Here is a 26,089-nt window from a genome sequence, read left to right as displayed (position 1 = left end):
AGAAAAATATTTGTTTATGCTGTCCAACAGAACACAAAACCACAGTGATCCTTATCGCATTTATTTTACGTTAAAGCTTAAAGTTACAAGTAATTAGTACAATACAAAAGTGAAAAATAACAGAAAAATATAGAGAAACCCTCTTATACAAAACTATTTTCCCCAAATAATCAAAAACAATAAGAGGAATGCCTTTTAACACATTGTTGGCAGTGTAAAAACTGTTTGGGCAGCGGGGACATCAACATGACGTTTACATGCAAACGTGAGAACTCACATTCACTTCCTTTTATGAAAAAGGTCCAAAAGGGGAAGAAGAAAAAAAAAAATTTTGTTCTCATTACATCTATTTACTGTGTGACTACTCAAGTAACACTAACTTATAACATCATACACTTGTCTTTTTTTTTCCTGTAATAAAATCTATACTAAAAGACTGTTAGTTCAGGGGATGATCCAGCCAGCCCCTCATCTACCAAATCTAACTGATAACTAAAAGTAAATGTTCCCAACAACAGGCGAAACAAAAAGAGTGACGGTGAAAACTGATACATCTGCATTTATTTAAAAAAATTAAAAAAGCCCCACTAAAGAATGATCAGTTAATACCATGGGTTAGTTCTGTTTTACACAAACATGATTACATATTGCATATGAATCAAGGTTGCGCAGAGGTGGTTGCATTTCCCAGACAATCATGCAAAAAATATATATATATATTTTTTTTTTTTTAAATGATATTGTGCGACAGGACTGTGGCACAGTAATACAGCAACATCAGAGGCAAATTCCATTCAAGTTTTCCAAGCCTAGCTTTGAACTTTATTTAAATAAACGGCAGTGACTCGTTATGACAAGGATCATTCTTAATCTCATGCTGAACGGCTCTAACCCAATTACCAACATAGGGTTGTTTTTTTCAAAAACTTTTTTTTTTTTTTTATAAAAAGAAAAGAAAAACATAACTGAACACAAGAGTATGTCAGTCTACACTGACTGATCAGGCAGTACAGTTTCAGGAACCGTTTAACTGAGGCAGGATGGCAACCTGAAACCTGAAACCTGAAAGAAACCTGAAGGCTGAGACAAAAACGTGACGTTTGCTTTCGAAATTGAGGTGATGGGCATCTTAGTCGCTGTCACTCCTCTCTCCTCTCTGCAGCAGCCTCTTTCCACTGGAGGGCACAGGAACCTCATGCTTCACTGAGACCTTTGACTTGCTTTTGCTGCAGAGAGAAAGCAGGGTTATAAAATGATGCAACATATTTAGGACCAATGTACATCCCAGTGCACTCATCCAAGCTGCTAAACCGAAAGCATAACTTCCACTTTGAATACCCAAAAGGTTACAGGTAGCACAAACACAAAACCATGGCATGGCCAATTAAATAGCCCATGTTAATTTACTCTATGCTACCTTTGGGTATTCAACACTGGATGCTTCATTTTTGTTTTCATCTCAAAGCACTGAGCTGCATCTGTATAACCCTGAAGTTGCTGCCTGTAAGGAGTTTGTTTTAAATTAGAGCCCTCATGCAGCCATTTCTGATCTCTACATTAACCGTGGACACGGGTTGTCACCCTATACTTACACACCTGATATAATACTGGGATTCACCCTACGTTGTAGCAATGCCACGTTTACAGTAGTTTAAAAGTGCTCACATCAAACAATGTGAAACCAGAGGGTCAACTTTGTTTTCATACAACATGGAAAACAGACACCCGGACCATCAAGACGACACGGCTAATTTATTACAAAAGCTATGTTTCGCTATAGTGTGATCATCATAAACAATACGTAATGTGGAGCTATGCTGGTATGTGCTTCAGTTTACAGGCTGTGCAGCATGGTTAACAACCACACACAGCGACCTCTAGTGTCAGGATTAGGAGACTCCAGGTTTTGATGAAAACAGGATAAATTCTACTACAGTAAAGGCCAAAGGCACACCTGACAACTGGAACCAGCTGAGACCGACTCCCTGTTGTTGTCAGTCTACAGTAGCTGCTGTCATATCCAATAAAAGTTTCCAGGGTGCCTCCTACCTGTCCTTGTCAAGCAGCTCCAAACCGTCATTGATCTTCTTCAACATCTCGTAACGCTCACGCCCACGAACCTGCGGCAGAAATTAGAGGCAAGTCATGAAATTGAAAGGCTGAGAGAGAATTTCAGTGTACTTGTATGCATATTTACTTACAGGGAGGAGAAAAACCTCCTTGTCGTCCTCCTCAGCACTGGAGGTACATTTGGACTTCTTTGTGGATGTGGTGTCAGGAGGTGGTGCGCTCTCTGGTTAGGAAATATAAATAAATAAATCAGTGAGGTCAGGAAGAAAACTAAACAAAAACTGAAACCAGCATAAACGTACTTCGTTTTTTTGTCTCTTTGGTGCCGCTCTCCTTCTTCTGTTTATTGTCCTCCTCAGTTTTACGGTCCCTGCCTGGACAAGCGCAGACGCGCACCTCGAAGCACCTCCGGCCCAAAACCAGCCCCCTAGAGAAGCACATGCAATGCAGTAAGGGTCAAACGGCTTTTCTGTGCTGCACAAACAAACTGCAAGATGAGACTTTTCTTGAGCAGTTCTAAAGATAAAATAGGCCAAAAACCAAGATGACCTGTTAAACAACATCACCATAGAAATGGTTTGTGCTGCGCTTCTGGCCACACGAGAGAGAAAACTGACTTACTCTGGAGTCTCCAGGGTCAGGATGGTGAGGATAGGTCTGCGGTTCATCCCGCCCATGCAGGAGCTGTTGCACATGAAGCTCAGCAGGATAGTGGTCATCTCTGAGCCCAACTGAAACAGGAAAAGCATAAATATTAAAATGTACTGCTGGCTCACGCAACTACAGTTAAAAGGTAATATGATACACATCCAAGAAAAACAAAACAAAAAAAAAAAAAAAAAAAAACCCTTTTCTGCGCCGTTCTTTCCAAAGTAAAAAAAGAAAGACTACATTTTTTATATTATAAAAGTACAACTTATTATATATCAAGTTATCGCAAGATCATAAAAATGAAGTCTCTTTTTTGGATGATTGATTATTATATGTTATCTGTATGAAACTCCACTGAAGAAATGCACACCTGTATAAAAGTGAACGCATTCAACCTATGTGTAAATCGTACCCCTTCCCTGAACTGTGTGGGGGTGTGTTCATGTGGAGAAGAAAAATGTCTGGAGCTCTTGCAGCACTTCATCCATCCACTGACAAATTTAATGAGACCGATGGAGGAAACATGAATGGGTACAAATCAAAGTTGTGTAGAAAAAGCGGAGATGTGCACCTCAGAGTGAACACAGTTGGGCAGTCATACCTGTGGAGGCTCATATGGTACAGTCACACTCTGTCTCTTTGTGTGTAGATCTTCAAAATACTGAGCCCTCTGATTGCCCTCCACTCTGATCAGATGGCTGCGATGCTCCACAGCTGAATAGACTACAGATTAAAACAAATTGAAATAGTCAGGGATGCACCAACAGTTAGGCAAGACTACATTTACTGTGTAGTCTGTGTTAGTTTTGCATTAGTTAATTATTTAAATATTGTGTGATGACAATTGCAAAGGCTCGTTTGTAATAAATGAAGGGGTTTTTTTGGACTCCTAAATAATTTGAAATTTGCCACATTGTTGTCTTGGCATCATCCTTAATGTTCAGATTCAATGCATCCCTTCAATCCACCTCCAACTCTTCTGCTCACAGTCATATTATTTCAACCAATTTGCTTTTTTTCCCCTCCCCCCCAAAAAATGCTGTAAAGTGTCCCTTACGGTCCTCGTTCTGGTGATGGGGACATCTGCGAACAACATCAGCCACGTGCTCCGTCTTCTTGTACACGGCAGTAGCCCTGAGTACAGCACCCTGAGGAGGCTCCTTGCTCACCAGCACCTCAATGGGACTGGTCTTTGCCAGCTGACAGTACAGTTTGTTGAGCACCTCTGAGTACTTCAGAAAAAAATAAAAATAAAAAGTTTTGTTAATAACATTTTTTGATTCAAATGCTCACCAAAGACCCCAAAAAATTGTTTAAATCTTTAATCTCAAACAGAGCCAAATTGTTCAACTAGTCCAGGGGTCGGCAACCTGCGGCTCTTTAGTCCTTATGGTGCGGCTCCGCGTGGTTTGGGAAAATAAATTAGAAGTATTTAGCTGAAGTGTATTTTATTTATGTTAGTTCTTTTTTGTAGTTCTAAATTGGAAGATTGTGATATTGAAATAAAAAAAAATAAAATTATATTCTATTATTTTTTCATTGCTCAAAATAAGAGTCGCACTCGCAGAGGCCGGTGTACCCGCCGAAACGCCGTGCATTTATCGAGACTTTCAACCCCAGGTAGGCCAGTTATGAATCTTCGGATCCACATTGTCAGCAGCTATTCTAAAACAAACACCGCTCACGCCTCACAGATGACAGCTTACAGTCCTGCGTAAAGATGAAAGTGACTTCGCACAGCCCCGATTTGCAGACGCTGTGCGCAGAGGTTCAGGAGCAGAAGTCCCATTGTAAACGTATCACAGCAGACCCGACGATGTTTGCATGAAAACGCTTTTCAGCATCTCTTTATCGACCACTTTTCACACACAGTTGCTGACGTATACAGGCGGCTGTAGCTTTTCAGCTCACAGCCCGACACACACCAACACAACAGCATAGATAGCACAGATGTAAAAGCGGCGAGGCGTGATTGCGGGTGCCGCTCAGGTGCATCCGCCTCCCTGCAGCGGCACTGCAGACCACGCCCCGCCACACACATTAACCAGGTAAAATACATATTTAGGCAGAATTTTGCAAATATCTATTTTTCATTTTTTAGCAGCATAGTGCTCCCCCCCCAATTATTTTTTTAAAAGTCAGGTCAAGGCTCCAAAAGCGATATAAGGGTGGCGGCTCACAACAGTTTTTCTTTGCTACATGGATCATTTTAGTTCAGCTTTCCTTTTGTTATATTTCTTTAAAAGTTCAAAATGTGTTAATTACATAAATAAAATGTAACTTTGGTCGTGTCCAAATTCATGGGCTGCATCCTCCTGAGGCCGCATTTGTAGACCGATTACGTCACAGTGACGCGCCGAAGGCTGTCCAGATTCGTAGACTCCTCCGACAAATGAGTCCTCCTTTTCCCCGAATTTGAAGGATGGATCGGGTGTGTCCTTCGTGGCCTACCATATCCCAGAATTCATAGCGCGGCCCAGCCAAACTCCAGTTTCCAATAATGGCAGCCGCTACTAAGTTTTAAAATTACTCATACTAATCTTTCTGGGTCACAAAATAAACTTTTAACATATTTTCAGGCGAGAAAGTAGCTGTGTAAACATCAAATATCTGCTCGGTTTATCAAGATATCGCATATTTGCAAAAGTGCTTCGAGGTTTTCGGAGACGTCTGCTACCCACCAGCTCGATAGCTAGCCGGGAGCTCGAGGGCCACTGAAGCCACCGAGAACGGCACAACTCCCGGCACATCATTTTCAGATCACCGCGGACTTTCGCTACTCGGGTTAAACGTAATATATAAGTCACTTAGACAACCTAAAAATGTGTTTTGTTTGTTTGTGAGTAAATCGGTTTGGCTGAGATTAAAGTTATTAGATTAGATAAAATAAAACTTTATTAATCCCCCGGGTGGGTTCCTCCTTGGTTTTCACACAGCTGACTAAACGTCAAAACAGAAAACTGATTAAACAGAAGTATGAGACGGTCGAGAATTTATGCCAGCATCCTGTTATATTTTAGATAGCAAGGAGCAGACGGCTGAGTTTATTAAACTCCACCGAGACAGCGGTGACGCTAATCAGGAGGCTAGACCGTCCAATTTCCCCAACTGTTTACTTCCGGCCTACCCGACCTTCTGAGGACCCGGCCCACGTAGACCACGAAGGCTGGGTCCTCAGGAGGATCCAGCCCATGAATTTGGACATGACCTTTCTCTGTAGCACTTCATGGATTTCATAAGCAACACACCTTAGTTGTTCACACAAAGCATAAAGGTAAAAAACATTATATACAGTTTTATCTTCATTTTAGATGTCAAAAAGTATTTGCGGCTCGCAGTGTTTTCTTTTGCGTGGAAACCGACTCCAAATGGCTCTTTCGGTGTTAAAGGTTGCTGACCCCTGAACTAGTCTTTCGACTCTAAAACAAAATAATCCAAAATTAAATACATTAACTTTTCTAAGCAGCAAAGCAAAATGAACCAGAATAAAATTTTAACCCTTTCTGTTCTGAGGGTGCAGGAACATGTCCCGTCATGTCAGAGCAGTGCTTTGCAAGCAGAAGGCCCTTCTCCTGCAGACCAGAGCAAGTGGTGGGGGTGGCGGGGGATTACACTGCAGAGCACCCTAACTTTAACTGAGCTAGCCAACCACATTGCACTACATGGTGAGTCACTGAAAACTTCAACACTATTGGCTCTTCAAATGCAGCAACTGACTGTGGAAGTTAAATTTCAGCGAATCGTCACAATGAAAAAGATTCCACATGAATGGCACAATGACCGATACCAAAGAATGGATTTTTAATAAAAAAAGGTAAGATGTTTTTTTCTTCATCTTAAAATCAAGGGATAAAGCAGTGACTTTACCAATTTAAGACCTTTTCATTAACAAGCCTCCACATTTTAAACTCTATATGAGAGTTTAACTTGTTTTATTAAATTAAAACAGTTATAAAACAAATAAAATATGCCCTTCTGCATTCAAAAAAAAAAAAAAAACCCACACAAAACTAAGTTCAGCAACTGCTGCCTAAACTAAAAGCAGCTCTCAAAGTCTTCTTTATCTGTGAGGAAAGCCTCAGAAAGCAGCTTTCTGCTCCATGTCATGTTTGGTTGCAGAATAATCGATTGAGAGCACCTTCAAACTTTACATATATAATGCGTCTTGGTTTAATTACTTGGATTCAGTTAAAATGCCCATCATATTAAAATTCCTGGTGAAATTTCTGGTCGTTTGTTTTATACCAATTAAAACAGATGTAAGACAAATAACATTTATCATCCTGTTTAAGAAAAAACAAAACAAAAAAAAAACACAAGTACAGTTATAAGATTTTCCGAGGTCAGATGAACCATAACTTACAGTTGAGGTCACCGATTTTGCCGTTCCAGACTTTTGGAATCTGAGCTGAAACCCACATTCACCAGGGTAATCTGTTGTGACTGGAACAGTGGAGGCTGGAGGTGTAACACCATCTTTTTGCAAAGCATCATTTGGCAGCTCAAAGAGCTTTTCATCGAAGTGTTCAGCTAATTGCTGATCATTGATCAGCTGAAAACAGACAAAGGGAAGTCAGTTTGCTTCCAAGAATAAACATGCATGTTGAAGTCACAGGAATCTCGACAAATCTTTAAAGATGCTATTCTGCATAAGGTCGGGTAATCACACCTGAAACATATCCATGGTGCCATCTGGCCTCCAGGTTTCATCGTGACCTGTTGTACTGCTGTTCACAGCGGAAATAGTGTCCAAACTGACAGACAGAGATTCAGCCACACTGTAGGAGTAATAATTGCATTTAAAAAAAATAATAATAAAATTAATGGAATCTGGAATGAAGACTTTACTCACGGTAGCTGGTCCCACAGCTCTTTAAATGAATCCTGGCTGAAGGGTAGATTCTGGCTCAGCTGTAAATCCTCAAAGCCCTGCTCTGCCATAGTTTCTCCCCCTCCTTTCCCAGTGGTGAAGCAGGCAGGCTGTGGATATCAACAGGAAATGAGCACGGGAGATTAAGTTAATGGAGGTATGCAACAACTCACATCTCCTACAAAGTCTTAATTTAATAGTTTTCCCACAATTTTAATGAAAACAAACTAAATATAGCATTCGTTCGACTTTTTTAGAAAAAAAAAAACCACAACACTTTCGCTTTATTATTGTTATTATGCATTTATTTATTTGTTGTGGTCGAAAAAAAGAAAAACAAAAGCCGTAGAAAGAGCAGAGAAAAGCAGTCGTAAACAAAGATCGCCGTAAAAACAGTTTCTGCGCACAGGAAATGAGTTCAAAACAAGCAGACCTTTGACTCGAAGAGCTGCTGACTAGCCAAGTCAACTACGGTTAGCTTAAAAATAAATAGATTTTATAAAAGCAAGAATAATAAGAGAATTGTTCCTTAATAGCGCTTTTAAAGATCATTTAAAGACTAGGCCAACTTCTGCCTTTGCGGCCCAAACAGCCACTATGATTAGCTACCTTCCAGTAGTAGGCCGACTTTTTAATTGAATGAAGCTAGCTCGTCGTTTCACGTATGGCCACCGTGTCGACGTCTCACCAGTAATAACACCGCGTACACACTAATTTCGAGTCAAAACGTACCCCGAAGTAAATAAACACTGTGCATCCACAGCCCGACTCACATTTATAGGTTGAGGTTGCCGAACTGCGTTAGCATGACTAGCTAGTTACGCTAGCGTGACGTTCGGTTAAACGTTAGCTAGCGAAACTGTCGTAAAAACTTCCCCGTCGTATAAATGTCACTCTCGGGGATTTGCTTTAGTGTATGAGGCATGTACGACCACTCGGGTACCTTAAGCGTCCCACTGGTGAGTCACAGGTGACTGCAGAGAGTCAAAAACCGCCGACAAGTCAAAATATTTTTCTGCGAACCAAACACGTTGTTGAGGGGATTCCCACAGAAAGAGGAGGAGGGGCTCTTCTTAAGAGTTAGCTTGTCCAATCGCAGAGCTGCTTTTCTGACAAAACGCAAACGAAGCGATGACGATGTGTTCAAAACTATCGTGAACACGGCACCGTTCGTAGGAAAAGCGATAAACTTGGTCAAAACCTTGACCTTATAATGGAAAAGTGTCAACGCTTTCATTGATGTGATTTGGTTTTCAAGAGAGATCTCAATAAATGTATCTTTAATATATATTTATTTGAATAAATCCCACCAAACACGTATTGTACACTAAAATTGCGATTGCAGTGTTTAAATACTTTCCAAAGTTATCCAAATGTAAAGGCTGAGGCTACGCTATGGGCCAATACATTTTCAATTGTCTTGGTTTTAAGGATCATTCCCTTCTCAGTCAGATTTCTCATGTTTTAAGGTTTTCTGATGAGTATTTGAATGTGACATCATGACATCATAATAACAAGGAGAGAGAAACGAGTGGATGTCAAAGTACAGTTTAATGCTATCCGTATGTTCAACTTACAAATAAGAAATACTTTCTTTCTAGTCTAACAAATAAGGAGAGCGTGTTTAGAAGATGGAAGGAACACTCTGAGGAACTGATTAATTAAGAAAGCGAGAGGGAGAGAAAGAGCAGGACAGAAAGAAAGCTACTGAATGAGGAGGTGCAGAGGATTGGTAAGGAGGCAGTGGGGACAGAGGATGAAGAGTGGAAAGGTGGTTGGTCTAGATGACATACACTGTATTGCCCAAAGTATTTACTAACAAGTGGTAAATACACAGCAGGGTATTTACATAGAGCAGGGTCAGCAGATACCAAGGCATTAAGTGGGGTCGCCAACTTCCTGTAAAGTCAATCACTACAGAGCTCCAAACTTCATGTGGCCTTCAGATCAGCTCAAAAGATCTTCATGGAATGGGTTTCCACAGCCAAGCAGCTGCATCCCAGCATTACATTACCAAGAGCAAAGTGTTGGATGTAGTGGTGTAAAGTGTGCCACCACTGGACCCTACAGCAGTGGAGATCTGTTCTCTGCAGTGACGAATCAAGCTTCTCCATCGTGTAATTTGATGGACAAGTCTGGGTCTGGCGGTTGCCAGGAGAACTGTACTGAGGCACCTCATACAAATACCTAGGTATTGTGATTGATGACATTTTTTCCTTTAAGCCACACATCAACCATGTATTAAAGAAACTAAGGCTGAAGTTAGGGTTCTTTTTCAGAAACGGATCATGTCTCTTTTTCACCATAAGTTGCTGCCACCTCTCTACCCCTCCTCCTATTGCGGTGACGTAATTTACATGAATGCCTCTGCTCACTCTCTTCATCTGTTGGATTCTGTCTATCATGGAGCATTAAGATTTACAACAGGCTGTAAACCTTTAACACACCACTGTACTCTATATTTTCTGGTTGACTTGTCCTCAATGGCCTTACACAGGATGGTTCATTGGTATCACTTTATCTATAAATCTATTACTGGTTTACTGCCTTATTATTTAACAGAGTACATGTTACGCAAACAGTTTAGTCAATCACTAAACACTGTGCTTTTCAAAAGACGTACAAATGTTTTGGTGAAATCATCACTGTCTCATTGAGTTTCAATGGGACTACCTGTTGCACAAACATGGCATTACATACAGTGTGTTTGCATGTTTCTCATATCCCAGTACATTATTTGTGCTTAAAACACACTGACTACCTGTGTAATTAAAGGTTAAATTTAAAAGAAAACTTATATGACTGTACTGTGCCAAATGTAAAGTTAGTGGAGGAGGGATTATGGTGTGGGGTTGTTTTTCAGGAGTCTTTGGGAACAGTTTGGGGATTGCCCTTTCTTATTCCAACATCACTGCACACCAGTGCATCAAAGAAAGGTCCATAAAGACATGAATGAGATCTTTTGAGGTAACTTGACTGGCCATCACAGAGTTCTGACCTCAGCCTAATTGAACACCTTTGGGGTGAATTGGAGCGGAAACTGTGGGCCAGTGTGTGACCTCACAAATGTACCTCAGGCAGAATGGTCAGAAATTCTCATAAAACAGCCGTAAACCTTGTGGAAAGCCTTTCCAGAAGAACTGAAGCTGTTATAGCTGCAAAAGCTGCAAAAGCTGGGCTGGTCAATTGACTTTTTTACCAGCTTGAAAAACACAGTCTTTTCAAGCAGAGATGTAGTAACTACAGAGGGATAAAGCTGATGAAGGTTAAGAAGTGAGGTGACGATAAGCAGCATGGTTTTATGCTAAGAAGGCTATGATGTTTGCTTTGGTAGTGTTAGTGGTGTTACAGTCACTCCCTCTAGCAGCTCTCCTAATGTTTGAGGGCTTTTTCTCATCCTTTCTGCCTTATTGCCATAGCTGAGATGTGTTGCAGCTCGTTAGCCACTGCATAAAGACTGCCATCTCAAACTGCCTTTTTTTTGTTCCCTGGGATCTGATCTGCAGTGATCTTGTCTGTAAGTGTGTAACCCTGTGTGGCTTGGTGTGACTTATTTGTGGGTAAATCTGTACATTTACAAAGGCAAGTTTATTGGTTCACAGTGGAAGCTCACCTCTGGCCTCACTTCCACGGCTTGAGCCTTTCTCTTGAGTCCACCAATCCGAGTGTTGGTACAAGCTTAAAGATAGTCTTACCTTCACAGGGTTGACTGTGAAGGTAGATTCCCCTCCCTGAGCCTGATTCTTCCAGAGGTTTCTTTCTGTTAAAGGGGAGTTATTACGTCCCACTGTTGCCAAGTGTTTGCTCAAAGCATGTCGTTTGACTGTTGGGGATTTCTCCATATGATTGTAGGGTCTCTAGCTGACAATATAAAGCACCTGAGATGACTGTTGTTGTAATTTGGCACTAAATATATGAACTTGATTTGGGATACTTAGGGTTTTTTTTAACTGACTGGCTCTATATACTGCAAAGTGGTTAACGCATGCTTCAATTATAACCTAAAATGTTAGGGAACTAAATAATTACATATTGGAGAAGTGTGTTTTAAGCATGCGAACACACTGTATGAGATTCCAAATTCATCAGTAACTGCACAGTACTGGATCAAAACAGCTGGCAGTTGTAGTGTTAATAAAGCTACTGTATGCTCCTGCGTGCGTCTGATCGTTACATTCATTGAGGTTTAAACTAGAAACACTATGAAATAATCTCCCTCATAATCTCTCCTAACAGACCCGACGATGTTGCCTCTCATCACCCATCATGGACGCACCTTTGCCAGCGAGACGAACAGCTGCACCGACGGGCCCCTGGGGCTGCTCTCAACCTCTATAGCTGTGCCGGAGGATTTGTGTTACGCCGCGGGACTCTTGCATGATCTGTCAGAGAACGCGCTGAATGTTGGTCGCCGTCCATCTCTCCGAGCGCTCAGTGATTGCTGGTGCCGCTTTGGGGATAGGTGGCCGTTTGACCTTTGAATGAATGCGCTGATGGGGGCCGCTGAGTCCACTCTGGATCAGTTCCAGAGAGCATATAGATATAACAGTGAGGTCTAATGCAACAGCGCAATGCAGATAGGGAGAAGACTTGTGGAGGATTCATTCACAATGCTGCAGCATATTAACTGTTCTGACTGCGGGCTCTTTCATTAAAGAAAGGTATACACATGGATGAGAGTTACTGTTTCGTTTATAAAACCTCACACTTTTTTTTGCTAATATTTTAATTATAATAATATTATAATAATATTTTTTAATTTTGCTTAGTTGGATGTAATAAATCTTTATCCTTAATCCTTTATGTAATACAACATCGGGGTTGTTAAAGTGTACTTAAATCTATTTTTGCTGATTTGGATCACATTCTTTCTACCCCAGGACGGTGACACGTAAAAAGAGACTACTCAACCAAAACTACATGCGTGGTATGTGAACGATAAACTCTATCGCTGACGTTTGTTTCCAGTCTTTTTAAAATCATGACTTCCAGATTTTTTTATCCCAAGAAATAAAACGAATGTTGTAAAACGAATGCAAATGTTGTTGCCTGTCACACACCTGTCATTCAATCAGCAGCTCTATTTGCAGTAGCATGATTTTGAACCAGGTGACCTCACCAACCACTCTCTCTCTCTCTTTCTCTCTCTCACACACACACACACACCCATACATGCCTGTGCATGCATAAATAGGTCACGACAAGGAGGAACAGTATTTACACACTGGGTTAGTTGGCTGTGTCACGTGGTGTTTGAGTGCGTGTTTGTGGTTGTGCGACTTTTTTTCGGTTGGATAACAGTAAAACACACACGCAGGTGACACTGTGACATTAAAAACGTTAACTCCTCGGCACTTCGCTGAGTCTGTGAGGTGTGTTTGTACCGATTTGCCAGTCTTCAGCCTTCCTCGCTCACTCCAAATGAATTCATGTGATATTTTTTGGCTCTGTAATATCATCATCTTAATCCCCCCCGGTTGCGTACATAAACCCCTTAACTGTGCTGGAAGAGGCTCTACGCCACTATTCCGATGGTGTAAAGTTTCTCTGCATTTAGTCAGAGTCGCACATGACTGTGCTTGGGGCCCTGGCTTTGGATGAGGGGTGTCGGGTTCTCCCACTGTTTGAGGGCAGCAAAAGGCAAAGGAGAGGGCAGCATGCTCTGACCAGAGAGTGGTGTGAGGTGGGGGTGTGTCTGCGAGGGGTGGTCATGACTCATTTCATTGGGAGATCTAGAGTAGGTTTTTTTTTTCCCACTGAGCTTGCTTGCAGGATCTCCATTCCTCCCGCCCAATGCAAAACCCTCCCACAACACACTCCCTAATCTACGCCTCTGGTCCCTCCCCAAACTTTCCCCCTGACCACACCTACTGTACACTCCTAACTCAGGTGGCAGGGCCCAATTTTAGGGCCCACCTGTTGCCTGCTGGAAGAGGATTTAGCTTTGTTGTGTGCAACAGAGAAGGAAGGAAGGGGGGTTAAATGAGGCTGATGACCTCTTTGGCATGTGATCTGAAATAGAAAGGGATTTGTATCTGTTGGGAAGGCAGACAATGGCGACCACAGCGGCAAAGACGAGCCCCCTTTTCACTTCCCATTAGGGAAGTTGAGTCATAATGGCGGACTCCGACTTTTAGGTCACCTGACATTTAACATCTCCACAACTGTGTGTCCTCCATTTGCAGGTCCAGAAATGAGGTGATTAACCTTGAGCTGTCAGTGATAAGGGAGAAGCATCTTTGCACATGCTTTGCAGATTGAGTTTATCGTTCTTTGTGGGGGGTGGGGATCTATGGCCATTACGTAACAAAGCTCATGAAAACGGTCCAAAATGAGACCAAATTTGGGCCTCTGCGTCGCTCTGGCTTACGGCTCCAGAGAATGATAAATTATTGTTGATTTAAACAGGAATCTGAAAATGTAATCACACCTTTTGTTATTTAATTCTTCATCTCTTAGCACCATAATAAAAACCAGACACCTCTTCTAAATAACCCCACCCCCACCCTCCTTCCACCACCACCTCTGCGGCCCAAGATAGATTAGGTCAGGAGAGCTTCCCGCTTGCGTCTTGACCTCTGTTGCAGGGCCTCTCTGCGTCTGCCTCCCCCCCACCCCGCCCCTCTCCTGAGAGGCGTGCACGTGGGTATGCCGGTGTCAACTCTTTAACAGCTGGACAGACAACACAAACTTCAAAGGAGAGAGGACAACCTGCGGGGCACAACGCACCAGAGCTCTTTGTTCTTCTCTTTTGGATTTAGTAGCTCGGTTCGATTTCAGTGCTAAAGTGCTCCAGTTTTAAGACGCCCGGGTTTGTCTCCGTTTGGCACCAGACGCATCTATCACCAGACTCCTACTGGGAGCCAGGAGTTGCCAAAATCATGCCGGCCGGGTTTCAGCAGCTTGGAGCGGAGGTAATTTCTTCTGGAGTTTGTTATAAACAGTTTGTTAATCTAGCTGTGCCTGTTTAGAAAGTTTCTGCAGGGATAGCCGTTATTTGTGAACTTTGCAATGTGTACTTTCAGCTATGGAAAGATTTTACGCACAGCACTTTTTCCTGACCTGAAACCTTTAAATATCTCCTGATTGTAGTGCGCTTCTTTAAAATAATCCCATGAGCCGTTATACACTTTTAACAGAATTTTAAAGGCAAAATCCGAATGTTGAGAAAGTCATGAATCTAGAAGAAGCTTTGAGTAACTCTGTTTCAAAGAGAGGGGGAAGCCTTTCTGTCCTTAGTGGTGACCTTGAGCGGCCAAAACTGAGTTTACAAGTCAGGCCTCGTAACTGCAAGCTTATGACAGGCCACCGCCTTCATAAACAAACTCTGTGTTTACTGCCCAGCTCAAACTCCATTGGAGAAATCGTTTCTAAGTGCTGGTTTTAAGCCTGACTTTCCCCTGATGTAGATTTCCATCATCTTATTAATAGGAAGAATAGGCTGCTATCCACGCTGGAATTAAGGCAACAATTCCCAAAGTTTCCCCTTTGGGAATAAACTGGAAACAGACTAAACTATGCTGGGATGTGGTGTGTGTGTGTGCGTACGTACGTGTGTGTGTGTGTTTGTGTTTAATGCAAAAATATTTCCCCTAAGCATAAAATCTGAAAAGGGGAAGAAGCAGTCATGTGCTTGTCTCTATTGAAATCACTTAAAGACGGAGATAACCTGCACAACCTGAGATAGTTTTGTGTTTAATCTGGGCTTGTGTTGTATCTCACAGTAAATACAAGCAGGTGCAGATTCATGCATAATGCCTGGAAATTTACTGCAAAGTGTGCATGCAGTGAAGTGCGGGATGTGTAATGAAACATTAGTGGCCACTTCTGGCACTTTACCTTTTCCACAAGGACGCACACGCTCACCACTACACACCTCTTTGTTGTGGTTTGTGAATGTTAAGCAGCACTTATCAAAAGCTCAACTCAGCAAGGTCAAGAGTTACAGATTTACACGGACAACATATTTGCAGAAGGTGGCTGAGCAGAGCTGCGGGGTCAAATTAGGTCCAGCAAATTTTACCAGCATCACCAGCATCATGTTGCTGTTGTATCAGTCCATAAGCCCACGTCACCAAAATGGGAAAAAAAACTTTTCAGGAAGCTCGTTGTTTCGACAGTACCCGTCTGTGTTTGTGTGTTCATCCAACAGTTCATCACAGACTTAAATCTTACAGGCGGCGTAACTCCAAAAGCACAAAAGACCTATAAATAAATGAAATTTAAAATTTTATAACCATGCTGGAGTGGAAGAAGTTCATTTTCCCCAAGGTCATCCTGTCTGTCACCCTGCAGACAGGTGGCAGAGGGCTGATGGGAAACTGGAGGGAAGCTAAAGTTCAGGCGTTGACATGAAAGTAGTCAGAGAAGTCATGAACAGCACTGCAGAGATTGTCTCTAGTCAGGATCACGGTTATATATATAGTTGACGTTAGCTGAGCAGCAGTGTTGTGTGTGTGTGTGTGTGTGTGTGTGTGTGTGTGTGTGTGTGTGTGTGTGTGTGAGAGAGAGAGAGAGAGAGAGAGAGAGAGAGAGAGAGAGAGAGAGAGAGAGAGAGAGTGAGTGAGAGTTAAAAAGATAATCGTGGTTGTCCAACAGTTATCTTATTGTTACAGTTATGAAAACACCTTTCAGGATTATTCACTGTTCTGAAAAACAAATTATTTGTAATTCACTTCTTTGTGTGTGTGTGTGTGTGTGTCTATGTGTGTGTGTGTGTGCGTGTTTCTGCTGCAGACAGTGACTGGAACCCTCGCTCTGTCAGTCTTCACGGCTGTCCTTGGATCTTTGGAGTTTGGATATAACATCGGTGTCATCAATGCGCCACAGAAGGTAAAAAAAAAGAAAGAAAGACGAATGGACATAATATAAAATGAAAGAATAAAACATGTAACACTGGTGTCATGCACGAGTCTAACACTGTCATTTAACCAGACGTCAACAAAGTCGCTTCGCCTGATTTCACAAGGTGGTGTGCTTTGACACCACAACACGCTGCCTGGTGATGTTTAGACAATAAACCAAAAAGAATAAAACTATGTCATGTGAAGCCTTCCGAAGCAAAGTCAGGTGACACAGACACAGCAGGGCGAGGCTCCTTTCCATCTTTACGTGTCATCACAAAAATGACAACACATCCCTGCTCCAGGTGTCATGGAAACAAGGAAATATTTCTGTTTGCATGATGAGAAAAAGGCGTGAGAAATATGATTCATTTCCCACATCTGAAAGCAAATTTTGTGCGTTTATCCGCATTTATCTCTTTAAACAGAGCAGCCCTTCATTTGTGTGCCACGGTACTTGGACGCTGTGTAGAAAAGCCTTTTGCATTTATGGGCATCTCAGCTCTGACATCCATCATTAAAATCCTGGCACGGGTGAGGGCAGCTATCAACTAAACTTGTCTGATACTTGGGAAAATGTGAGCATAATTATCTACAGATCACTTGTTTGATTTAACAAAATACATCTTTCTTACAAATAGTGTGACACAAAGAGCAACACTCCCTTTAAGGTCACTCTATTTTTAAGCCTTTTTAATCCTGCTTTCTTCTGATTGGCTGCCCCACGTAAAGCGATCACTTAACCAGCAGCTGGGTGGGGCTGATTTGTGACCATGTTTGGGTTTTCCACTCTCTATGACATCATGTAGATCCAAGAACAGAGAAAAACCCTCTGAAACCGAGTATTTAGAGCACTCTGAACTCGAAACCTCTGGCTCTCGGTGGTTACTTGTACATACAAAGATCTCATTAACTGAAACCTCCCAATTTTTAATATGAGAATGTGCACAAGTGTGTATATGTGAGATAATATAAGTCTATATTTAAAAAAAAATGAGGAAAGCATTCTGAAAATATGAACTCATGGGAGTAAGCTGTTACTTACACGGTGTGCTTGTCTATTTAAATAGCCCATGGCCTGATTTACATAGTACTCTTGTGGTCCATGCAGCCATTCAAAGCGCTTCACGCTGCAAGCCTTTATCTAATCCAAGTTCATATTTAAAGCGACATATAGCTTTTTTTTCCTGTCGTAGTTCACTGTATTTAGTATCTCGCCCAAAGCCATGCAGACAAGTGACTTAACCACCAGCCTTCAAGCAGCCCATTTTATATACTCCATGTTTACAAAAGCTGATTTTAAGCTCTACTCGGGCCCTGTCTGCAAGACCTCGCTCCAAACTTACCTTCCCTTTTACCCACACTGAAAAAAAGGGATTGGCCAACTCTTGGATTTACGTAAGCATCTTGCGTGTATTTAACATAAGTGCCTCATGCTTTAAAGTTAAGTGTAACTACATAGTGTAGAAACTACATGATCTACAGAGAGGCTAGATTAAATTGTTCATGTCATGTTCGAGTGAAGTAAGTCAATAACTTTCAGTCTCGTATACTTTGGATCGTGGTTTCAGGAATCCATCTCAGTCAAATCGAGTAGCCTCCACTACTTTTTTTGATATACTGAAAAAAGTAAATTCGGTGTTTTTTACATTAAAAAACTCTAACTTGTAATTTAAACACAATAATTTCATGCTTCTATGAACGTAATTAAATCATGAAGGATCTGTACGAAATTCAACAACTTAATTTGTCCTTGTTAAGATGACATGATACAATCTAGTAAGAGTGGTTAGTTGCTGAACTCGTGAAATTCACAAGATCGCACGAGATGTCAAACTGTAGGAAAATCACTGGCGTTATAAGAGGCAGACAACTACGACACACCACGTGTATGCTATTGCTATTTATTGTGGATTAACCTGTCAAGGACAAAAACGTACAAAAAAATTCTGCATCAAGCCTTGAAATCATAGCTTTCCTACTTTTGTTAAGTCTGGATTGGTGGCATGGTGGTTAGTGCTGTTGCTTCACAGTAAGAAGATCCTGGGTTCAAATCCACAATCTGGCTAGTTTGCACTGGTTTCTCTCTGGGTATTCCGGTTTCTTCCCACAGTTAAAAGTTGTGCAGTTGTTAGAGTTAGGTTAATTGATGATTCTAAATTACCTGTCAATGTAAGTGCAAATGGTTGTCTAGGGTGTACCCTGCCTAACAATTCAGGGTTATTTCCCAGCCCCCCTGCAACCAGGATAAAGATAGGATGTTAGTTGTTGTAGATCCATTAAATTTTTATGTTAACCAGACTCTAGACTTTGTTGAACATTATGTAATATGAAGACAACATGTAGTATTTAAATGAGCAAGTAGTATTGGGGTAAATGTTATTTAATAGTGTTGAAATAAAATGACAAAATTGTGAAGGATTAAAATATTCCAAAGGCTCAACTTACTTCATCTAAACATGTTTCAATCGCGTTTTATGAACACAAAATGCACATGTTTATTGAATATGAAAAAGTTGTGTTGATTGAACACAATTGTTTAAGTTTCTGCCAAAGCAAAACATTTGTGTGCAACCAATGTCCACTATTGAATCAAGTAAATCCAACATGGCCTTTTTTTTCAGTGCAGTTTGTGCTGCTCTTCTCTCACTCCTCTAGTCTCTTGCTCCAACTTATCTTGGCACTCCTTGCAGATCATTGAGGGGGACTACAATGCAACATGGATGTACCGGTACGGGGAGCCCATCCCCACAGGGACCCTCACCTCGCTCTGGTCGCTGTCCGTTGCCATCTTCTCCATCGGCGGCATGGTCTCCTCCTTCTGTGTGGGTTTTGTTTCTGAATGGCTGGGCAGGTGAGACAACGCAGGTCAAGCTTAGCCTTTTCTAGTGGTCTCGAGGGGATACGTTGCTTTTATCCTGATGGGTTCATGAAGCTAAGCCTATGAAATACTGTTTTATGAGATGGAGCAGATAGAACAGGCTGCAGCTCATTAATCTTACACTCTGCTTTAACTGTAACATTTAGAGGATGGTTTCCGTCTGTGCCCATGGTTGCACAGATTACTCAAAGCAAACCACAAGATTTTCTGGAAATCTGAAACAAACTGCACAAAGTCTGAATACATGAGCAAAGATTTAAGAAGTACACATTTCTTCTTCCTGAATGACACACATACTTCGCAGTCTCCTTACATACAAATGAAAGGTCTGATTTTTCATGTGTAAATGGATAGAAGCTGTAGGTTAATAAAGAGTGAAGTGGGTAGGGAGTTTGTCTGAAGTATCTTCAGTTAAAAAAAGAAAGAAAGCAGCACCCAGTCCACTCAAACACACACAAAAAGACACACTTATGTAAGGAAAGTAGGATTTTGTATGCAGCGGGAGTGGATCCATATAAATGTGGTTTTAAGGGTGAATGAAAAACAAGAAAGCAATTTTAAAAAGCACCACAAACAGAGACTTCAAGTTTTAATGCACTACAACGATAACCAAGACTGTTTTAGGAAACAGCCAGGCAGACACGACAAAACACCACACAGTGTTCAACAGCAAATGATAAATCGTCATTATAAACAGAGCAATTAAAACCTTAATCTAAGTAAACGACAACACTAGTCCAAAGCCTTCTCTAGCTAGCCTTCATTGTGATACATAAATATCTCCTTCTCAGTTCTGTATAAGCCCAAAAATAAAACCAGTCATTCAGTGAAAGCTCTGTCCGGGATGTTATGACCCAGTTTCCCGCTGTAACCTGAGTCTGTGCAAACTGGGCTGCAGTCCACAGCTTCCACTGGCTGAAAGGACATTTTAACAGAGTCCTGAATGTGCAGCTTACATAAGCTTACAACCTCATCAGAAGCAACTTTTCAGTGACTTTTAAAATATATATTAAAAAAACATTTTCAACCCAAGGTATTAACAGAATGTTACAAAATATATACGTGAGGTACCTTGTTGCTTGTGTCAAGTAAATTCCTGACAGTGTAAGCTGAGCTGTAGGAACCGTGCTACTTCTAAATTAGGTGGGAAAGACTCTTTTTTGGTTCCGATCACAGTCTAGTAAAGTAAAATAACACCAGACTGCAAAATCTAGTCACAAATGTTACTTTTTTTAATACTCCTCTGTGCCTTCTACAGGATTTTGTGGATCAAATGTTAAAGTGCTGAATAAACCAGTGTCTCTGTGCGATACTGAATAATTTTGTGTGATACTGCCCTCTAGTGGCTTCTTAGTGTTTTTCACTACTAAACAGTGTGCATTATCCAAACTAGATGTGCACAACTCTGCTGGACAAAAAACCTGCTGTTTTATCATTTCAAAATGGTTTCAAAAATGCAGGTCTGTGCTTCTTTCAGGAGGAAAGCCATGCTTATAAACAACTTGTTTGCCTTTATTGGAGGAAGTCTGATGGGAATGTCCAAGCTCTGCCGCTCCTTTGAAATGATGATCCTTGGACGTTTTATCATTGGTGCCTACTGTGGTGAGCTGGCCACTGTCTCTTCCCTCTTTTACTCTCCATTAATGTGTCCATTTAATAAGTGGTTTAACAATCTCTTGCTTCCTTAACTCTTCCTTTGATGCAGGATTGGCATCTGGCTTGACACCAATGTACGTGGGTGAGATAGCACCTACGAGTCTCAGAGGAGCTTTGGGGACGCTGCACCAACTGGCTATTGTCACTGGCATTCTCTTCGCACAGGTATGGCAGGAACGACCGTCTATAAATAGCATCGGCATCTTCTCTCTGTCTCCATGTCCTCGACATTCAGTGGGCCTTTCCAGGCCACGTTTAAAAAGTCTGCTCACAAAAAACACATCTTGAATCCTCAAATCCATTCTCTTTGTCTGTGCACCTCCCCGTCTTTTCCTTTACTTCCACCTATAAAGGATTGTCTTTAGGTGCTTTATCATATTATCTTTTGAAATGTCACACACTCAAACTTGCTTCCTCTCCCTGTGCAGGTCCTCGGCTTAGAGTCGCTACTCGGCAGTGAGCACTTATGGCCTGTTCTGCTGGGATTAACTGTTGTGCCGACTGTACTTCAGATGGCTCTGCTGCCCTTCTGCCCCGAGAGCCCCCGATTCCTCTACATCGTCCGGTGTCAGGAGCACCACGCCAAGAGTGGTAAGTAGGGCTGCATTATTTTAAGGTCTTGGTTTACTATTATTATTCTTATTATGTAACTAAGTTTTACATTTTAAATTCTACACTATAAACTGGATTTTTAGCATTAGGAGGCAGATAGGGCCTTATAAAATAAGCTGCTGAGTTGCATTTTGGGAAATGTAGGATCTTTTTTTTTTTTTTTGCAATTTCATTTCAATTCAATTCAATTTAATTTATATATCGCAAAATCACAACAGCAGTCATCTGAAGGCACTTGATGTTGTAAGATAAAGACCCTACAATAATAAAGAGAAAACTGCACTTAGTGACAGTGGGAAGGAAAAACTCCCTTTTAACAGGAAGAAACCTTCAGTTCAACCAAGCTCAGCGAGGGGCAGTCAGCTACTGTGTTTGGGTTTGTCCCACTTTGACCCATATCACTTTATACGTTCTTATATATAACTGATGGATACTAATGTTCGTACCTGAGAAGCGAAACTAACTCGAAGTGCCTGAAATCTGCATTCTTTCTTTTGGCCAGCAGGGGGAGACTCCTCTGGTTGCAAAAAGAAGTCTGATTCTACCAAAGTCTTATCTCTGACCACAGTAAACTGTTTTTTCTGCTGAGTTTATGGCCTCAGTAATTACTTTAAAATATTTTTTAACTAATTCTGTAAATCATAGTCTCACGGTGAGTTAAATAGTAGATAAATCAGGTTATAGTTTAAACCACGGCTATTTGGCCTTGCCTTTACATACTGTGTGGTGTCTCCAGTTCCTCGGTCAGATCAACTCCGCACTCATGATGTCTGGGTTTATCAGACATTTACAGGACTCAATGTACAGAGTATCAGTTGGACTTACGGAATTAGCTGCTAAAATGTCAGATGAGTTTTTGTACATGAAAAAAAAACTTCCTACATTTCTACTTTCTGCAGGCCTGAGGAGGCTAACAGGCAGACAGGAGGTGGGCGACATGCTGGCAGAGATGAAGGAGGAGAAGCGGAGGATGGACATGGAGAGGAAGGTGTCCATACCCGAACTCTTTCGCTCTTCGCTTTACCGCCAGCCCATCATCATCGCCATCCTCCTGCAGCTCTCCCAGCAACTGTCGGGGGTTAATGCAGTGAGTTCTTCAAATTACACTGACTCACCTAAAGTTCCAGAAACAAGCAGTCCTTTAAAATCAGGAGCCAGTGCTGTTCAACATTGACCTAAATTTGTTTACTCCTCTGGCAGATCTTCTACTATTCCACCAGTATCTTCATGAAAGCAGGAGTCCAGAGTCCAGTTTATGCCACCATAGGAGCCGGGGTGGTGAACTGTGCCTTCACGGTAGTCTCGGTGAGAAATCGCACCGACATGCCTTTATCGCACTTTTGAAATTCAATTTGGGAGCGTTTAAATAACTTTTTGAATTTGGAACAATAAACATTCACGCCCTGTCACAGAGTCACTCTATTACTGTTTAACACTGTTATCAAAGGGTAAACAAGATAAGAGGAGTCAAAATGTTTCAGTGTCATCAAGCGGATAAAGATGTACGACTTTAGCCGTAAGAGTGCCACGGCTTCAGGGTTAGAGACTGACTATTGTAATTTGATACAATAGATTGTTTTATGAGCGCACGCTTGTAAAATCACTGCTAAACTATGGTTAACACTGTTTTAGAAGTCCTGAACTGCAGTTAGGTATATGGTAAATGTGGTTTTAGCATTATAGTGACCTGACGTTATACATATTTGAGAAAGAATCTGACCAAATCAAATGCTTTAGCTCCAAATGTCAGCTGAGGTTAACCCCCCATCCCCCCTTTACCTTCATATTAACAGCTTTTCCTGGTAGAGAGGACGGGTCGACGGACGCTCCACATGCTAGGACTTGGTGGAATGTGCATCTGTGCCGTCATCATGACCGTGGCTCTTGCTTTACTTGTAAGTAAGCCCCGATCCAAAAAAAAGGAAAATAAATAAAATCCAGACTATGGTATTCCAGACTTCGGTATTTTATATATGATTTCTAGTCTCCACAAACATCTGAACCCACTTTTCTTCTGCTCTATAGGACAGTGTTCCATGGATGAGCTACATCAGCATGCTTTCTATCTTTGGTTTTGTGGCCTTCTTTGAGGTTGGCCCAGGTCCCATCCCCTGGTTCTTTGTAGCTGAGCTGTTCTCTCAAGGTCCAAGGCCAGCTGCCATGGCTGTTGCAGGCTTTTCCAACTGGACTGCCAACTTTATTATTGGCATGTGCTTCCAGTATGTCGCTGTGAGTATCCACAATGGATGTTGTGTATGTCCACAAATGCTTTTCCATTTTTCACCCACTTCAGTTTTGTTATTCTTTTTTGGCTCGACAATCTTTTATCCTCTTAGATAAACTGATTAGATTTTGGTCTTTAAAGGTTACCAACCTTACAAAATCAAATTTTTTATTCACATTTGAAAAGTTAAGTCTGGACAGACAGATGAAAACATGAAAACCGCTACTTGACCGGTTAATAGAGGCACGTGGCATCAAGTTCAACTCTTTATAATCCGACCTTCTTCCCGTCCTTCTGCAGGACCTCTGTGGGCCATATGTCTTCCTGATCTTCGCAGCTCTTCTTCTGTTCTTCCTCATCTTCACATTTTTCCGGGTACCAGAGACACGGGGCAAGACCTTTGACCAGATTGCAGCCAATTTTCACCAGCATTCAGCTGGAGGGATGATGGATATGGATATGAGCATAGGCATGGGTATGGACATAGACAAACCCAGCACTGAGATGGACTACTTGGGGGAGGATACCATGAACTGAAGATGCCCCATGGAACTGAGAAAAATGGAACTGAGCTCAGCTTGAGAAAAGTTGGGTAAAGGGGCATGACACCAAACTTTTATTTGCTAATATGTATATTGAGATCTTTATTTTTTTTCCACATAGATTGTGGTGAAAAAGCAGTGTTAAAAGTGTGTGACAATTTGGGTGTTATGGAATTGTCCTTTGGTGGTAGCACTGCAGTACAGGGTTAATAGTTATGAATTCTGGCTTCACTTGAAAGGCTACGAACCAGTGGAGTAAAGGTCGACTGCTGTAGTTTCAAGGGAAGAAGATGCTAATAAGAACAGCCTGTCTGGCATTGACTGCCAGTGCAATAAGACTTTATTCCATGGTGATGGCAATCAGTTGCAGTATTGACAGATGGGTGTGGAGAGACTTGGGGATTCCTGCACTTTATAAACAGATATCTACAGTTTTCAAAGTTTTTAGGCATAGAAACAATAGGATCAGCAGCCAGGAGTGTGATGGAGCATGCCTGTTTTTACCAAAGATGGGAACACACATTTAAGAGATTAACATATGAATTGATTTTTTGATCTCCAATGACAGGAATCACGTCGACATACTGTGGGTTTTGAATCTTTTTTGGCGCCAAATGAAGTGTGTCTGTAACACCCGGTATTTATAGCCGTTATTTACTCAAAGCAGATGTAGAAAAGGTAGTATGATGGGTAGGTAGTGTTTTTGTTCTTTAAGAACAGGTAACAGATGCATTTAATCATGTTATACTTTTAGAAACTGATTTTATGTGCTATGTTCATGTATCCAAAGTGTAACCTGGCATCAATGTAAAAATACCAGTCTGAAACTTCTCAAGGGGCATTATCAAGCGGACCAAAATGCCTCTGGAGTTGATTTCACAGACATTGCTCTGAACTCCTCCAGATATTAGCCGATGGAGGGGTCATCCCAGGACACAAGTGTCACATTCATATAGTCTGGACAGTTAATGGTCTGCCCCTGCCAGCTTCTGTCCACATGATTTCATTTGCACAAATTACAGCAAAGGTAATTCTAAGTTCATGTTGACAGGACTGGACTGCAACCAATCTGATTATAGTGTGACGCAGTACGGTGTGACCTGAAAGTGTAAACTGTCGTAACAAACTATCGTTGTTGGATGCATGGTTGTGATTGGCTCAGTATAGGTAGTGTTCTGGGGAAATGAGTTTCAGTAAAGAAACAAAATTTTGCCTCAAATTTGAACATGAGCCTTCATACTCCTCTGGTTGTTAGGTTACCAAAAGCGTTTTCTGCATCAGTACCAAAACGCTGATATTTTGGAGTTTTCACATGTGTTCTCAACTTAAGTGTGAAAGTACTCCTCTAATAGGAAACTCACTGCACCACAGAAATGCTACTTCTGATCAAGCCTTTTGTATTTCATGTGTACATAGTGTGTTTGAGGGTCTAGGTTTTAGATTCTTTACGCACTCCAGCTGGTGTTCGGCTTTGTAGGCAGACTCGAGAAATTTCCAAGTACAAGCACCGACTTTCAAGGTTTGTGCCACACAATCGCCAAGTTTTTGTTGTGTTTTCTTTGCATCCGTCACGTGTGCCGTTTGCAGTCTATTCTTTAATGTGTCAGACTTGTCAGAGATCTGTAATCTGTATAGTGTGAATGTTGATGCAGTGGTTATGTAACCAGAGTGAAAGTACTGCAAATATTGTTAATGAAACTACCTGAAGAACCCTCATTTCTACACCTTCAATTTCTTCAC

General features: G+C 41.5%; 2 protein-coding genes and 1 long non-coding RNA gene across 8 annotated transcripts; 1 reads left to right on the top strand and 2 right to left on the bottom strand.

The window, feature by feature from the left end:
• Positions 1-45: 45 nt before the first annotated feature.
• Positions 46-8,687, bottom strand: LOC113018712 (cellular tumor antigen p53-like). 3 transcript variants are annotated; one of them, XM_026162037.2, is made up of 11 exons: positions 8,535-8,687; positions 7,574-7,701; positions 7,391-7,499; positions 7,085-7,273; positions 3,779-3,953; positions 3,323-3,444; positions 2,692-2,801; positions 2,373-2,497; positions 2,202-2,293; positions 2,050-2,120; positions 46-1,226 (listed from the first exon to the last, which is right to left on the bottom strand). In XM_026162037.2, the coding sequence occupies exons 2-11, from the start codon at positions 7,660-7,662 to the stop codon at positions 1,130-1,132; spliced, it is 1,179 nt and encodes a 392-aa protein (XP_026017822.2). In that variant the 5' UTR covers positions 7,663-7,701; positions 8,535-8,687; the 3' UTR covers positions 46-1,129. The 3 variants fall into 3 exon arrangements, with proteins under 3 accessions (XP_026017822.2, XP_080146727.1, XP_080146724.1); XM_080290601.1 differs by having other exon boundaries at positions 7,391-7,475; XM_080290598.1 differs by having other exon boundaries at positions 8,365-8,651.
• Positions 6,382-26,061, top strand: LOC113018709 (solute carrier family 2, facilitated glucose transporter member 4). 4 transcript variants are annotated; one of them, XM_080290576.1, is made up of 13 exons: positions 6,405-6,535; positions 11,828-12,252; positions 12,472-14,505; positions 16,328-16,423; positions 19,128-19,288; positions 20,793-20,917; positions 21,021-21,136; positions 21,400-21,562; positions 22,483-22,670; positions 22,784-22,888; positions 23,377-23,478; positions 23,609-23,812; positions 24,108-26,061. In XM_080290576.1, the coding sequence occupies exons 3-13, from the start codon at positions 14,473-14,475 to the stop codon at positions 24,342-24,344; spliced, it is 1,530 nt and encodes a 509-aa protein (XP_080146702.1). In that variant the 5' UTR covers positions 6,405-6,535; positions 11,828-12,252; positions 12,472-14,472; the 3' UTR covers positions 24,345-26,061. The 4 variants fall into 4 exon arrangements, with proteins under 4 accessions (XP_080146697.1, XP_080146702.1, XP_026017816.1 ...); XM_026162031.2 differs by lacking the exon at positions 6,405-6,535 and adding an exon at positions 7,638-7,748; XM_080290571.1 differs by having other exon boundaries at positions 6,382-6,535; positions 11,828-14,505.
• On the bottom strand, positions 18,802-22,932 carry LOC145420986 (uncharacterized). Its single transcript, XR_013902231.1, has 2 exons — positions 22,699-22,932; positions 18,802-19,280 (listed from the first exon to the last, which is right to left on the bottom strand). It is a non-coding gene; the product is annotated as an uncharacterized LOC145420986 (long non-coding RNA).
• Positions 26,062-26,089: the final 28 nt, after the last annotated feature.

The sequence above is a fragment of the Astatotilapia calliptera genome, chromosome 3, assembly GCF_964374335.1.
Source record: "Astatotilapia calliptera chromosome 3, fAstCal68.1, whole genome shotgun sequence".
NCBI classification, from domain to species: domain Eukaryota; kingdom Metazoa; phylum Chordata; class Actinopteri; order Cichliformes; family Cichlidae; genus Astatotilapia; species Astatotilapia calliptera.
Note: the sequence above shows the minus strand (reverse complement) of the source record. Positions and strands in the feature narration are given on the sequence as shown.

Excerpts from the sequence above, each read along its gene's own strand:
- LOC113018712 (XM_026162037.2), bottom strand. The coding sequence starts at position 7,662 with ATGGCAGAGCAGGGCTTTGAGGATTTACAGCTGAGCCAGAATCTACCC. Across the intron at positions 7,274-7,390 it reads GCACCATGGATATGTTTCAG|CTGATCAATGATCAGCAATT; the intron begins GTGTGATTACCC and ends GTCTGTTTTCAG. Across the intron at positions 2,294-2,372 it reads CAAAGAGACAAAAAAACGAA|AGAGCGCACCACCTCCTGAC; the intron begins GTACGTTTATGC and ends TTTCCTAACCAG.
- LOC113018709 (XM_080290571.1), top strand. The coding sequence starts at position 14,473 with ATGCCGGCCGGGTTTCAGCAGCTTGGAGCGGAG. Across the intron at positions 14,506-16,327 it reads TTCAGCAGCTTGGAGCGGAG|ACAGTGACTGGAACCCTCGC; the intron begins GTAATTTCTTCT and ends TTTCTGCTGCAG. Across the intron at positions 16,424-19,127 it reads TCATCAATGCGCCACAGAAG|ATCATTGAGGGGGACTACAA; the intron begins GTAAAAAAAAAG and ends CACTCCTTGCAG.